Below are 15,229 nucleotides of genomic sequence, written 5' to 3'. Positions count from 1 at the left end.
TAATAAGGAGACTAAACTTCAAATCTTTCCACTTGTGGGCAAGGTTTCCAGGAAATCTTTAAGTTTTCAAGAAAAGAAAGAAGACACTCGTCAATCATGTATTTGGCGGGGAGGCGAATGACGCCTTGCGCTGGTTATAAATTTACGAAACACGCTTGCCTTTCTGTAAAATTGACGCTTCACATACATTTTGGCCTTGATCGTGCGTCAGTCTAAAACCCCTTGCCACCCTCTTTCTTGTGTAACATAGGTAATTGGCTGTTCAAAGTCAAGCAGTTTTTTTTAAAAGACTGAAGAGTGGAAAGTAGGTGTGGGCCTCCTATTCTCCATATTGTTGACTGAACAGAGCAATTATTAGACTTTTGATTGTTTCCACTTAATCTGTTGCACGGGCCGAAACATATCAGCAGAAAAAAGGAAAAAAAAAAAAGACGTCGGCCACCCGTTCGTGAGATCGCGCGACATCAACTTATATAAATCCGAAGGTCTGAGGTTCGATTCCTCATGAGAACTCTGCCTAAAATTTTTTCATTGTCCTAAGCTCGTAGTACTTGAGCAGTTTCGATTATAAGGGTCGGGTTTTTTACTAAATGGATGACGGTATTTGCGAGTTTACTATGACCATGAACTGGGTTACTATGTGACTAGAGTCCTGTATGCTGCCTGAATTTGCATTGTCGAGAGTATATTTATTGGTTATTTCACGGTTGATGAACGCGTACGATTTTTATTCACAACGAGTGAATTATGACTTATTTATTATATACATAACGAGATTCCTAAGCGAACAGAACTCAAAGATAAACATATCTTTATTTTCTCTCAAAGGAAAACAAAGCGCGGTCAAGTCGCCTCACGGTTCGAGACTTGCACTGAAATGGCTTCCTTGTAAAATACTTTACAACACACACACACGCACGTACATGCGTGTGTGTGTGTGTGTGTGTGTGTGTGTGTGTGTGTGTTTCCTTTGTTTTATTTTCAGACACGTATTTAGCTGCAAAACCTGTCTACTTGACCACGCAAAATCGTGCGGACTTTGGAAATTTTGACAGCAGCTACTGTACTCTTCTTTTGTCCCTTTCATTTATTCTGTCAACAGCTTTTTCTATGAGAAAAGGAAAGGTAGGTACATCTACCCTTCTATATAAATATAATTGTTGAGCGAGAACTTCATAAACGCAGTACAGTGCAACTGCAATGCAGAATCACTAGCTCGCCATTTTTTGTCAGAAGAATTTGAAGTAATTCAAAATTAAAAAAAACCAGAGGTTTCCTTGGACGTGATAAAGAATTAAGGTACGTTTATCGATTAGTAATGGTATTAGGGCTAAGCAGAGTTCAATTCAGTCAGTAATAATACTAGTGATGACAAAATTAAACGACTGCGCAGCGTGAATCCGATTTGTTTAACACGAGTATCATCTCAGACCTAATTGGACGACACGAAGTCTTATCACCAATTAATCATAAAAATTACAATTACCGAGAAAAAGAGTATGGCCAAGTTATGAAAGAAAGGAAAAATTTGCATAAAACAAAATGACACCAGTGTTCTAAAAGATATTGCCAAGAAACCCACAATTCAGGAGTCTGTTAACCGTTGTTATGATGATTTAAACCAAGGTTGTGATTGATTGATTTAAAAACAACTTTGAATGTGATTGGCTTATTAATATGTCTGATAATCAAACTTCTGGTAAAACTTGGCAATTGAATTATTGGAAAAATTGGAGTTTTTTAAAGCCAATCACAAGCGATGAAATTATATATATATATATGTATGTATATATACATATATATATATATATATATATATATATATATTTTTTTTTTTTCATTATGCTCACAACTGTTCACTGAGAATGAAGATAAAAAAGGAAAAAGGATAAAATCAGATATAGCGAGAGAAAGTAACACTTAAGATGCAGTTATTATGCCCGTGTGTGTGTTGCAACATCCATTATAATTGTCGAGGTTGGATGTTTTCTTTCCATTGAAAAATAGATATGCATGCTCCTGGACGGCGACTTTCTAACTCGGCAAAGCATAACCAGATTATTTACTGTTAAAGTGCATCATTACCGTAACTTACAGGTAAGTACAAATTGTGTTTTTAAACAGTGTCATTTTCTTAAAACTTGTCTCCGTGGAATGTGATAGTCTCTTGTTGACTTATTAATTCAATCCAATATCAATGTGTATAATTGAATTACGCGAACGTTTACGAGATAAATACAGAAGACAAAAGAAGATTAGACTTTTCCATCTCTCTTAGGAGGAAGTACTGATACATTATTGAGATCCTTTTCAATATTTGTCAGATCAATTATATCAAAAGAAAAAAGATAAAAGAGAATTTTTGACATCAGGTTCATTCTGCAAGCATCTTAGCCTTTAGATGTTATCCTGCTTCTCTCTATATTATAAATATTTTTCTCTTTCAAAGAAGTCGTTTCTAACCCATTACAATCATTAAATTTATCCTAAATGAGTTGAAGTGATAGGGACTTGAGACATATTTGCCCGATACAATAAAAAAAACAAACAATTTCGTTGAAATGCAGCCAAGAAATTCAGGTTGGTTTCTTTTATGTCCCCATCTCTTCGAAGAAAAAAGAACCAAAGAAAAAGAAAATAATCGTCTCGAGAAAGTAAGGTACAATGTTAAGTTTTGATCATACAGGTCGCCATTATATCCCCTGACTAAGGCGTAAGATCAGTAACTTACATGATTAAAAAAAACAGTGCTTAAAACTTCATTTCCCTTATGGTCTTAAAGGTCAGGACTATTATTTTGGAAAACTCGACAGGCCCTCTAAAATAGAAATATCATTAATAATTATTCCATGTTTGAACAGCGTAAGAAAATAAATGACCAGTCAAATGTGCTGCGAAAAATGCGCCTAAAGCTGTACTGTTTTCAAGTAAACTTTCAAAAATAACTAACCTGCAACTTTACATATCTTGTACATACCTCGTTTTCTATCCAAGCGATGTGATAGCGCCCGTACGAGCGGGAACTGTTCATAACTTTGTTCAGGGAATCAAGCCACAGGTAGGAAACTGTTTTCATTTCATTACACTAGTTTATTTACCTTGAGATAGATTACAAAAGAAGACACATCGCACACTTTAATTTCTTAGTTTCACTTTCCCGTGTGTTTGTAAACAAGTGTTTGATTATTAGTTTTCGCTGTACACTTCAGAATAATATTTTTATTTCTTAAAATTTCGTCGCTGTCGAGGTTTGCAATAATTAGACAATAGCCAACAACACGAAATAACAATATTTTCTGGGAATGATTGGTCAATCAGCAGATCTTATACAGATCGATGACGGTTAGATTTCATTGAACGATATGATCTCATAACCTGCTGATAATCAACTATGAGAAGATAAAACTGCGAGGTCCTTTCTCCAAATAATTGATGGACAGAAGCTCGATGTATTCAGTAAATAAACTACGGTTTACAGGTCAAGTCTGATTATCCAGAATATCTTGTAAGGCGCAGTAAATCAGTGATTATATGAAGCCGTTCATTTTAAAACTTACAGTTCAGTGTTGTTCACCTAAATAATGGTGCTGTTAATATTTCAAAAAGTAGACTTCCGATTGCCCTCGTAATCTCTTTCCGAGAGGCCTAAGGGCGACCGAGAAATGGGAATAGAGATTTGTTTATTTTATTTTTCCTCCGCAAAAGTAGGATTAAAATCGATGAGATTTGAAATCAGAAAGATACTGAAGTTAGGAACTAGACTGGGATATAGATAAAAACGTTCCAATCAGACCTGAAACAATTATTTTTTGGTACACAAAGCAACTGTTTGAAAAACGAAATGAATTATTTGATATTCAGTTTTTTTAATTCAGCTCATCAATTCCAAAATTTGCACAACTCCGTCGTGGTTCGAATTCCCACCAGTCAAACCGGAACAATCTTTTCCACTACAGTATGAGCCTCCTCCACCTCCGACTTGTTTCGCATGAGTACCACTACCTCCCCCAGAGTACCCACCACCTCCCCCTGATGCCCCGTTATCTTCTGAACCACCTCCCCCGCCTCCAAACCCACCAACTGCTCCTGGTGCAGGGCCCCCGTTATTACCGCTATTCATACTTCCGGCTTGGCCTCCGATCCAGCCTTGAGTACGTGATCCACCTCTTTCCCCATGGGAGGATCCTAGTCTGGTGCAACCTTGACCAAACCAACCTGCACCCACTCCTCCATGATAGCTAGCGCCAACTCTGTTGCATTGACCTGACTGCCCATCTGTACCTCCATTTCGAACTTGTGACGATTCTTTCCCCACGCTACTGGTGCCACTTGATCCCGCCTGACCATCCACACCGTTATACCCACCCGAGGCTCCTCCTCCTCCTCCTGCAGCCAGCAACAGAACATTATCTGTAGTGTAAACAAAACTTCCTCCCCCTCCTCCAGTGCCAGCATTGTCCTCCACAGATTTTCCAAGTTGAGCTGCAGTCTGCCTGGTGCTTTGTCCTCCTCTAACCTCCACTGAATCCCCTCCTCTTTGTCCCACCACAATATTTAACACTGTTCCCTTATTCAGTCTAAACTTCCCTTCTTTAAACGCTCCCTTTCCACCATAATATGTTCCTGGATAATCTCCATAATCGTATGAATGTGTTCCTCCCCGAGCTCCCCAGGCTTTGATGAGATAGCGGGTGGTCCGTGGAACAGTGAACGTCTGTATACTGCCGAAGCGTCCTCTTCTTCCACCGGCTCCAAATCCAGCTAGCAGCAGAAATAAAAAGAAACTAGATCGTCTACTATAATTGACAAAAAAAAAACAATGAAAAATGTAAATTGACATCAAAATGTTAAAAAGTAATAAGTTTATCAGTTGGCAAGTCAGTCAGTCAGTCTCTCCCCGAGCGCCCCAAGCTTTGATGAGATAGCGGGTGGTCCGTGGATTTGTAAACGTCTGTACAGTGCCAAAGCGTCCTTTTCTCCCATTCACCGTAAAATTAACCTCTGTATAAAAATATGGTTAAAAGAATTAGATTGTGCAATTAATGCAATATCTGTGGAATGTAAGCAAATATACCATCCATGAAAAGTATAAATTGACATTAACTGGTTGCAAACAGCAAGATGGTCAGGTAATAAGTCCTTCTTTGCCTGTGCCTCTTTGTCTGTTAGGGGCACAAATATGCAATCCCTTAGAAATCTAAAAATCCTTACAGCTACAACGTATTTCATCACCGAGAAATCGAAGTTTAAAACATTTCAAGGCGATCCGTTACATTTTAACGCTTGAAAAATTTATTGAAAATGCACACACTTGTATAAAAACGGAGAATCTTTGTTTGCTTTCTTTTTTTTTTTTCAATATTTGTTATTAATGCCTTTCACTTCCTTAGGTGACCATATGTTAAACTACTTGAACACCCTGACCACTAGAAATGCCGACCCCCAATAGAAACACAGGGGCAACCTGCAAAGGCCCAGGAGACATTTGCAAAAATATGTTTCGTAGAACACCACCTACAAGTTGCACCTGAAAGATCTTGTTGAACTCTGCTTATGGGCAATTTCAAGTCTCACACGGCTCGAGCAGCCGCGGTAAAACTTTTCGATCGAGTGCCATCAGCCAAAATTCCTCAAACCACGAACCTTTGTCTGTTTCAGATGCCTTTTTTCGCCTTTTTGTGTCGAATTTCTTCTCTGCCAAGCTATCTTTCTTGGACTTTCGTCCAGTTTTACACCCAAACCGATTGCAGAGATCTGCACATGCGATCGAAATCAGGAAATTTTTATGCGACTGAAATTGAAAAGCTGCCGTTTATAAGATGTTTCGCCGCAAAAAGTATCTCTAATTCGTTTTGACAGGTTCTAGTTGGCCATGAACACTTGATGGGCTGAATAATTAGTGCAAAAAAAAAATAATAATAAAATTGGCTTCCGAAGGTCTACTGTATCCTTACTTTGGTTAAGGTGTTCCCAAGTTTTATAACTGATGTAATACAGACATGGACAAATGAGAAAACAACATGACATTTACCGCTATATTTGACGGTTGTGACAAGGATTTCATCGAAAGGAGACAAACAGTGCACAACAAATCAATTACTCTACCTGTAAATCACAAGAATTAAATTTTCCCATCCACATCAACTACAAGAACAAAAAAAACTTCAGTTTTGTCACCCTTTCTTTCCATATTGCAAGAAACAAGAACAGTTTTTCTCGTTGTGATGGAGTAAAGCCAGTACTCGCCGCTGGTCGCTTCTCCCTCTTCGCTTCGTTGTATCTCCTCACATGTATCCGCTGGAAATTCCGGAATGGAACCAAGACGAACTGAGGTCGAAAAACATTTTCTTCAGAAAGTAATTCGAATTTCCATTTGCCCACCAAAAATAAAACTAAATCTATATATGTACTGGAGAGAAGGCAAGTTTTGACGTCATGAACTTCATTGCAGGTTTCCGTCTTATTACAGTGCGCAAGTGAAAGAAAAAAAATAGTCACTTTTGTTTATTATGGTTCTCGATGAAAAAAGGCTTTCGGGTCAGAAATTGCCTTCTGACTTAAATGTGGGAATAACTTCAAAGTATAAATTTAGACCAATTTATGTCATTCACCTATGATCTTACTTTTTAACAAAGCCACTATTGTTCAGATGGGTTTCACTTCATTGATGAGTGTTTTCTAGGTGATCGCAGAATTTCTGCGACATCCAGTGCTTGAGGGGTCGGAGAATTTCTGCGACAGCTTGTGACTGGGTGATCGCAGAATTTCTGCGACATCCAGTGCTTGAGGGGTCGCAGAATTTCTGCGACAGCTTGTGACTGGGTGATCGCAGAATTTCTGCGACATCCAGTGCTTGAGTGGTTGCAGAATTTCTGCGACAGCTTGTGACTGGGTGATCGCAGAATTTCTGCGACATCCAGTGCTTGAGGGGTCACAGAATTTCTGCGACAGCTTGTGACTGGGTGATCGCAGAATTTCTGCGACATCCAGTGCTTGAGTGGTTGCAGAATTTCTGCGACAGCTTGTGACTGGGTGATCGCAGAATTTCTGCGACATCCAGTGCTTGAGGGGTCGCAGAATTTCTGCGACAGCTTGTGACTGGGTGATCGCAGAATTTCTGCGACATCCAGTGCTTAAGGGGTCGCAGAATTTCTGCGACAGCTTGTGACTGGGTGATCGCAGAATTTCTGCAACAACATGGTACTGAGTGAATGCAGAATTTCTGTGACATCTAGTGACTGAGTGGTTGCAGAATTTCTGCGACATCTAGTGGCTGAGTGGTCGCAGAATTTCTGCAACATCTAGTGACTGAGTGGTTGCAGAATTCCTATAATATCCATTTCCTGAGTGGTTGCAGATTACCTCTGCATCTTTCCATGGTTGACTCTTAACACATTGTTTTTTACAGACATGCTCAATCTTGCAGGAGAAAATAAGATTTTTTAATCTTTCTAAGATTTTATCCGCGAAATTTGATTAATTTTGCTAGTTTTCCTAAACGTGCAGAGGAAAACTATTGATTTATCAAAAAATAGGCTATTTTGGAAAACACAAAATAGTTTGGAAAGCGTTTATGGTTAAACTGACCTCTTTCCTTATTACTCTTAACATAATATCTCGCAGAATTTGGCGCAAAGTTCTCTGGTCTGGCCTCCTTAGTCCGGTTATTTAGTTCGCATAGTTCCTCAGAAATGACGTAGTTGAAGCTGTGACATCGGAAATCATCGTTACACGCCTGATTACATTCAACCGCAATCGATGATTTCATAGTTTTGAAGGTGTGTCTTCGAAGCATCATGCCCAAAATGGCATGCTCATCCTTTTTGCATTCTTGAGCGAAAATTTCATTAAAGTAGCACACTGCAATTACAATACAGAACCGCATCGTCATTACCACTGGTTCGTCTCTTCTCTAAGAGAAATTTTGAAAAAAATAAATATTGTGATTAATTTGGGTTGAAGAAAGCGGTATAATTTCAGTAAGAAATTACGGTAATTTTCTGTCGATTTTTGTTAATTATGCACCTGAGATTAACGAAAAAAAAGACAGGACAGGAAATGATTCATGAAATTGCGATTTGAATGTATAGTTTAGTGCGTTGTACAACCAGCTAAGTGTATAATCTTACAAATTTATCTATGTATGCTTGTTTACACATGTTAAAATATTCATCAAAATGGCCCTGAAAATATAAAAATATACTGAGAAAATTTAACGTTCAAACAGAGAAAGAATTAACGAGGCTAATCATTCCACCAACTAAGATCGTCCATGTACTACCACCTATGAAAATATAGCGTAACATGAGTCCTTACGTGTGATATCTGCACATTAAGTTTTCAAAATATCTGACCTGATCCTTACATTTCCTGTACATACATTTTTTCCTTTCTTACAGAGATTAGATCATCCTTCAGATAAAAGCTCAAGTTTATAACTTCGTTCAGGGAATCAATCCACTGGAACATACCTGTGTGTTTTATATTTATCAATTCGTTAATACCTTTGAGTAAATTACAATCCTTATTTCTTTTGTGTTATACAAACAGTAGTTTGAATTGTCAGACTTTATGTTTTACAGTTTTAAAGGTGTCAAGGATTTGAACATACAGACAACGTTCAGCATAACAAATTAAGAGTATTTTGCAAGGAAGACGTGTTAATCAGCAGGTCCTAAACACATCGTTGAGGCAGAATTATTTAGACGATATAACTTGTTCTCTGTCGATTAAAATGAGAAGATAAAATTTTAAGGGCCTGTTCCCAATATTATTGATGTACAGAATCCCATTGACTTTGAAGGAAAAGCTACGGTATTCAGGTCAAGTCCAATCAACGTCAGTATCTTATAACACACAGTAGATTAGTCATTATCTAATAAGAGGCTTTCATAATGAAAATTACAATTGAGTACTGTTCACCCAAATAATCCTGCAAATTAATGACTTAGGAAATTACTTTATTGTATAATGTTCGACTAGAACATGAACTGCATTTTCCTGAGATTTTGAGAAGTTTTTTAAATTTCCTCCGTCCTGGAAAAATAGCAAATGAGTATATCTACAGAAGGCTCTTAGCTTTTGTAAGTGAAACCCACTTTGGATGCCCGCATTTGTAGGTTTTTTTTTTTTTGTAGTATATTCTCCTTTTTTTGTCAGTTTTAAGTGTTTTGAAAACTTCCAATTAACGTGACGCCTTTAATCAGCGTTTCTCCTTTGCAACTCGGCCACAAGTACTGGATCATTCCATCTAAAGCTACTGCAATTAATACAGACGAATGTTCAAAGGGCATTTTTCAAACGTTGAAGTTTGGTAAAGCAGCTGAACTTTTTTTTGCAATCAATTGTTAGAAGAATAATTTTTCAATGTCTCTATATGAAATTGGCTCCGAATCTTTGCGGTAAGCGCTGATTTACTCCTGCCTAAAAATCGTGAAAGTTACAGTTTTCCCCGCCTTAATAAAGCCATCTTAAATGAAAAATTTATATCAAATTTTCCGCAGCAATTAACCCCTTAATAAGGGCGCGCGTAATTTCCCATGGAGGTGTCGGAATAACCTTATGCCGAAAAATTGCTTCGGTAAATCGTGGCACATCACTTTCTATCTGAAATGTCATAAACCCGTCCGGACAGTGGAAGAAAATGAAAAGAGTTTGATTTAAATGGGAGGTTCGTCGAATTCGGCCGTCTTATTATTTACATAGAGTTTTCGTTTTCGTTCAACACAATATGTCCAAAGCGGTTTTTTGCTTTTGTTTTTAGGTTTTTGAATGAAATTAAATCTATGAAAAAGGAAAAAAAAAAACATGTTTAATATTCCTATTTGTAGCAGTCAAAACAAAAACCACGAGTATGACTGAAAAAAACACTGAGATTAAAGGTTTCTAATTAAGCTGCCTTTGACATTTTGAGTTTTCTAAATGATAATTTTGAATCAAGATAATTGGATATTCTAACCCAGATTTATTTGGTCAAGGTAACCTAACAGTGGATATTCTCGGATGCATTTGGCGGGTATTGTTTTTTTTGTTTATTTCAATTAGTAAACAGTGCAAGTGATTTAGAAGACCCTTTTCCACCAAAAACACAGAGTACCAATTCGTGCAATTATTTAGACGAAAGTTTCTTGTGATTTCATGTGAAACTCACCCCTTGAAAATCATCACTATCCCTCAGCTTGGTAAAATAAAATATTAACTACGCGAGAAAAATATGTATGGAGAACCAATACACATTGACTAGCTTCTTCATCATCAGGATTACCGGAGAACTTTTACAAACAGCCACACTTAAGGGACTTGTCATTATTTATCATCTGTCGGGGGTAGGGGGCGGGTGCAGGGGTGAAGGGCTTTGCTAGTGGAGGACTTTCATGGAGTCACGATTACCTGAAACTCCTCCGTGCAGTTCTGTACATTTTTATGATCCCCACCCTTCCGATGTCATTTCCAGTTCACTGACATGCAATTCTCTATAGTCTTCTGCCGTCATTCTCTGTCGGGGAAGACCGATTCCCCTCTGTCCCTCACTAAGAAACCTTGTGATCCTCCAAAATTCTCTACCTACCAGGCTATAAATAATGACAAGTCCCTTAGTTAATGTTCCTTCTTCTTCTTCATTTTTTTAATTTTTAATTTATCACGATTATCATTATTATTTGTGACCAATCATAACACACAATCTGATATCGCTAAAGTGAAATGCATATAAATCACAGTTAAGATTGTTCAAAAGACGACTCAAGCAATTGATAATTTTCTGAACCAGCGTCGATTTAGTCTGTGCTGCAGTAGCGGAGGGAACATCCGGGTGTGCCAGTTATGTAGTAAACATAGTAATCGCTGCAGTTTATCACATTGACGGATCTTGACCAGTTGCAGCAGTTTGATCCCCAGTGGAAGCAAACTGTCCTGGTGACCTGACCATCAGCCACTGTGGGGTGAGCACCATTTAGCCAACCGGATGCGTGAGTGTTACATCGCTGTTTTGGTGGACACGAAGTAGGCATTCTTGTACCTGCTGCTCCTTCAAAACGATACCAACCATGAATACTCCTGTCACAAACCGTGTTTTGATTGCCATAGGTTATCTTTCTGTCTGACCCGGTCAGACTTTGATAGTTTTTACATCCTAAAATGGACAGAGTAGAAATGATTGACGTAAGTCCAAAAATCGAAACAAACCAGGTAGAACCCTTGGTATTTGATTTATATAGAATATATAACCTCTGCGCTACTTATTAGTGTAGTAAAGAGATTAAAATCTCCTGGTGTAGTAATCTTAACGTTTTTGACTCCAGGAAAAAAAAGCGATAAAAACGCAGCCAATATCTAGCCATCATGACCAAACAAACGAAGTCAGTTACGAAATAGTTTTACGGCCGCATAATCACATCAAAGAGTCACAACATGAATTCAATTCAAGTAGTAATGGTTTTTCTTGTTTTGACTTTCCTCATTTGTTGTTACAAGCATATTTAATTTCCTCTGGAATTAAGGCGGAAGATCTTCAGTGCAGGCAACCGTCTCAAACATTCCCAAGCGCAAAAACATAAAAAAAAAAATTTTTCGGCAGTGTTCGTTGCATGATTACTTTTTGAGTCATCCGCTATCCTCTCCCTGTTGTTGCCTAATGGATTTCACTGTCATCCAATTGAAAACTAAAAGCAAAACTACATACTGAACGCCCGACCCCAGGAGAGTGAGCTATTGTACACTAAATTTTAAGAGCTCAGTATGGGGATGCCAAGTTGGTGCCCTTCCGTCGAACACCAAGGAGTTGGTGCCCTGGTTAGTATAAAACACCTGAGTGAATGGTGCTTTTCGCGTGCGCTGATTGGCTGGTTCGGGAGTGATTTGCAAGTTCTATTAAGTTAAATCTAATTTTCAACCAATATTCGTTATATTGTCTGAAGTTCAAACATTCTTCATCACCACTGTTGGTTAAAGTGGTGGATATTTACCTCGGCGCTTAAATATCCATGACTACTCTCCTCCACTTAAGTGGATTATTGTTAATTATTTTGGATTTTCGATTTTCATAACGTCACGTGATATGACGCAACAAAAATCCTTGAGGGCAAAAATGAAGCAAAATAAGTAAGTTGCTAGTTGCTTGATTACTATCTGAGTAATAAGTTTATTACCCCCTTGTTGTTTGTATCTACGTCAAGCCGGATGCCTGCGTGAAAGCATAGTTACAAAAGCAGCAACATTGGAAGACCCGACTCAACTTTGTACCTGATGGGAGAGGAATGCAAGATTTTCCATTCCCTATGTAGGGCTGGTTACATGAGCACTTGAACGATCCTACAGTGTTGGTACATGAAGCTGAACTGTGGCAATTGTGAACACCGCTGGCACATTCATCAATGTCTGTTGATATAGATTAGCAGGTTGATACAAATATCACATACAAGGTAGGACAGGAATAATTAGTGCCGCGCCAGAAATGTTGCAGGCCACATACACGAGTCGATTTTGTGCTTTTATTTTTTTTTTCTTTTTTGGTATGGATGGTAGTCGGTTAAAATGGTAACGGTCATCAAACACACACATTTGCCCGCAAAAGCTGCATATTCATATGCTAGTTTGGTCTGAATGCTTTACAAGTAATCACTTGCTAAAGTTCCTTGGTCGAGCCGTGATGATCGAAAGAATTTGGCCCTTGAAAGTCTACCGAATCCTAGAGTACACATAACTTTTTTTACTCAATAAATACAAATATGTGCAAATGGAAAATGATGAGGGTAAGGCTACTACTATTTATGATGGTTGCTTTAAGGTTTTCATTGAAAGGCAACAAAAAGTGTATATTATTGTCATTACCTTTATATCTAAATTACCAGAACTATAAATTTTTAAACAAACTTTTTCACATTCATATCAGCCGCAACAACAAGAACTTGAATATTTTTACCTTCTGGTTCCATATCGCAAGAAACCAGAGCAGTTTTTCCCGTTATAACGGAATAAATCCAGTACTCGCCACTTTTCGCTTTTCCATCTTCGCTGGCGTTTATCTCTTCACATGTTTCCGCTGGAAATTCAAGAATGGAACCAAGCGGAACTGAGGACAAGAAATATTTTCATCAAAGATAATTTCTAGCTGTACTTCCACCCTCTAACAACTTTCTTACTAGACGTTTAGGTTTGTAGATCGCTGAGTATTTTTACGAGTTGAGCCGTCAACTTGTCACATAAGGTTTCAAAACGATTAAAAGTTGAATTTTATTTTCGATTGTTGTTCTCAAATTGTACGCATTTGCTGCAAGTATGAAAGTGTACATTTATCAATGAAAAGTGATTCATAATTTATCGCCAGTAACAAAGCTTTGAATCTGCCAGGAGACAAGCTCTTAAAGACATGGATGTGCCCTTTGCATATGAAAATAATTTCCAAAACTACATTTCATTTTCATCATCCGACTCGATCACAAAGCGACGACGCTTTGAATTAATCGCTGCCGGTACTTGAGGAGCTGAAGGCTCTTAACTAACAAACATGGAACAGTTGTTAAATACGGTACAAGAGAAAGCAAATGTAGCCAACTTGTCAAACAGGTTTTTTTACGGTGGGAAATAATTAATTGTCGAAATAACTGTACAATATCGCGGGATATTTGCACTCGCATTATTTGTTCCCTACTTTGTGCAGTTGGATAATAAATTTCATTACTCCTCTCGATCAAAAAAAAAAGAGCTAGGGCCCAGAAATTTAAACTACGGATAACGCTATCCACTTTCTTTCATGGAAAACAATTTGCTTTCGAAAGTATAAATTTGGAGTAATATCATGTCTTTTGTCCATGGTGTCTCAAATTTAACCAACCAACCCCCCATAGTAGTTTAGAAAGTTTAAATTTTACACTCATTGTTAAGTCCTTTTGGGCGATGAAACTCACCTCTTTTCTTATTACTCCTGACATAATATCTCTCCGAATTTGGTACAAAGTTCTCTGGTCTGGCCTCCTTAGTCCGGTTGTTTAGTTCACATAATTTCTCCGTAATTAAGTAATTAAAGCTGTGACATCGAAAATCATCGTTACACGCTCGATTACATTCGACTGCAATCGACGATTTCAACTTTTTGAAGGTGTGTCTTCGAAGCATCATACCAAAAATTACATGCTCATCCTTTTTGCATTCTTGAGCGAAAATTTCATACGCGATACAAAGTGTCACTGAAAAAAAGAATCGCATCGTCACAACCACTGGCTTGTCCTTTCCTGTAAGATAAATTACGATTAAAATTAAAGACCAAGATTATGCTATAATGCTAAGAATATAGGTATTTCTTGGATCTTGGCTAAAAACTGTTTGTGGAATGAGGGAAAAATCCACGAAACATCAAAACCGACAGACATAAGGATGGAAAATGGACCTTGAGATTCAGCCTTGTTTAATTGAAAACCTGCCAAGTTTTATTTATGCTTCCCTTAAGAAATGTGGGAATTTCGTAAATCTTTAAAATAGTCCTGATAAATGTATATCGGTGAGAGGATTCAACGCTTAAACAGAGGAAGAACAAATGCTATAGTTTATACTGTAGCGATCGAACCTTCAGCTGTTCTGTATTCAGATCAACTTTTCAAAATATCTGACCTGGTACTTTACATATCTTGTACATATCTTGATTGCTATCCAAGGTAGATGATAACGCCTATTGGAAACTGTTTAGGGGAATTTAGAATTTTTTTAGGGAATCAAGCTACCCGAAAGTAATTGTTTGTATTACATTTCACCAGTTTGCTATTACCTTGGAGTAGATTACAATTATAATCCCAGAGTCTTTGATGTTTAGAAACAAGTGGTTGAACAGGCGTCAAGGTTCTTTACACACAAACAGAGGCCGGTATTACCAAAAACAAGTATTTTAAGAGAAATTTTTTGTTCACCTGCAGATCCAAAACAGATCGATGACTTAGACTTCTTTAGACAATGTCTCTTGGTTGTATGAGAAAAAAATCCTAAGGGCTGCTTCTCTGCATACTTGATGAACGGAATGATGGTAGAATTTAAGGATAAATTTGAATTTTTTATTTCGTGCAGTTGATCAATAATTATGAGGAAAGTACTTAGTTCTAAGATGTTTGAGAAGAAAAAAAGAAAGATGGTCCTAGGATTTTATGAAGATTTTTACATTCCTTATTTTTCGCAAGAAAAGGAATAGCACATAGGACCATCGACGCAACACAGTAAATGCCTGCGTCTTCATACTTGACTTGTT

General features: G+C 37.7%; 1 protein-coding gene across 1 annotated transcript; it reads right to left on the bottom strand.

Moving 5' to 3' along the window:
* Positions 1-3,871: 3,871 nt before the first annotated feature.
* LOC149052498 (uncharacterized) lies at positions 3,872-14,629 on the bottom strand. The gene is made up of 5 exons (XM_089181053.1): positions 14,605-14,629; positions 13,905-14,228; positions 12,920-13,069; positions 12,229-12,375; positions 3,872-4,749 (listed from the first exon to the last, which is right to left on the bottom strand). Exons 1-5 carry the CDS (start codon positions 14,627-14,629, stop codon positions 3,872-3,874), a joined length of 1,524 nt encoding a protein of 507 aa, XP_089037179.1.
* Positions 14,630-15,229: the final 600 nt, after the last annotated feature.

Source organism: Pocillopora damicornis, chromosome 1 (assembly GCF_964200805.1).
Source record: "Pocillopora damicornis chromosome 1, jaPocDami1.2, whole genome shotgun sequence".
NCBI classification, from domain to species: Eukaryota; Metazoa; Cnidaria; class Anthozoa; order Scleractinia; family Pocilloporidae; genus Pocillopora; species Pocillopora damicornis.
This window is presented reverse-complemented; position numbering and strand designations above follow the sequence as displayed.

Coding starts and splice junctions, on each gene's coding strand:
- LOC149052498 (XM_089181053.1), bottom strand. CDS start 14,629: ATGTACAAGATATGTAAAGTACCAG. Junction 13,070..13,904: donor CAGGAGTAATAAGAAAAGAG/GTGAGTTTCATC, acceptor TCTTGTCCTCAG/TTCCGCTTGGTTCCATTCTT. Junction 12,376..12,919: donor TTGCGATATGGAACCAGAAG/GTAAAAATATTC, acceptor CTATATCAACAG/ACATTGATGAATGTGCCAGC.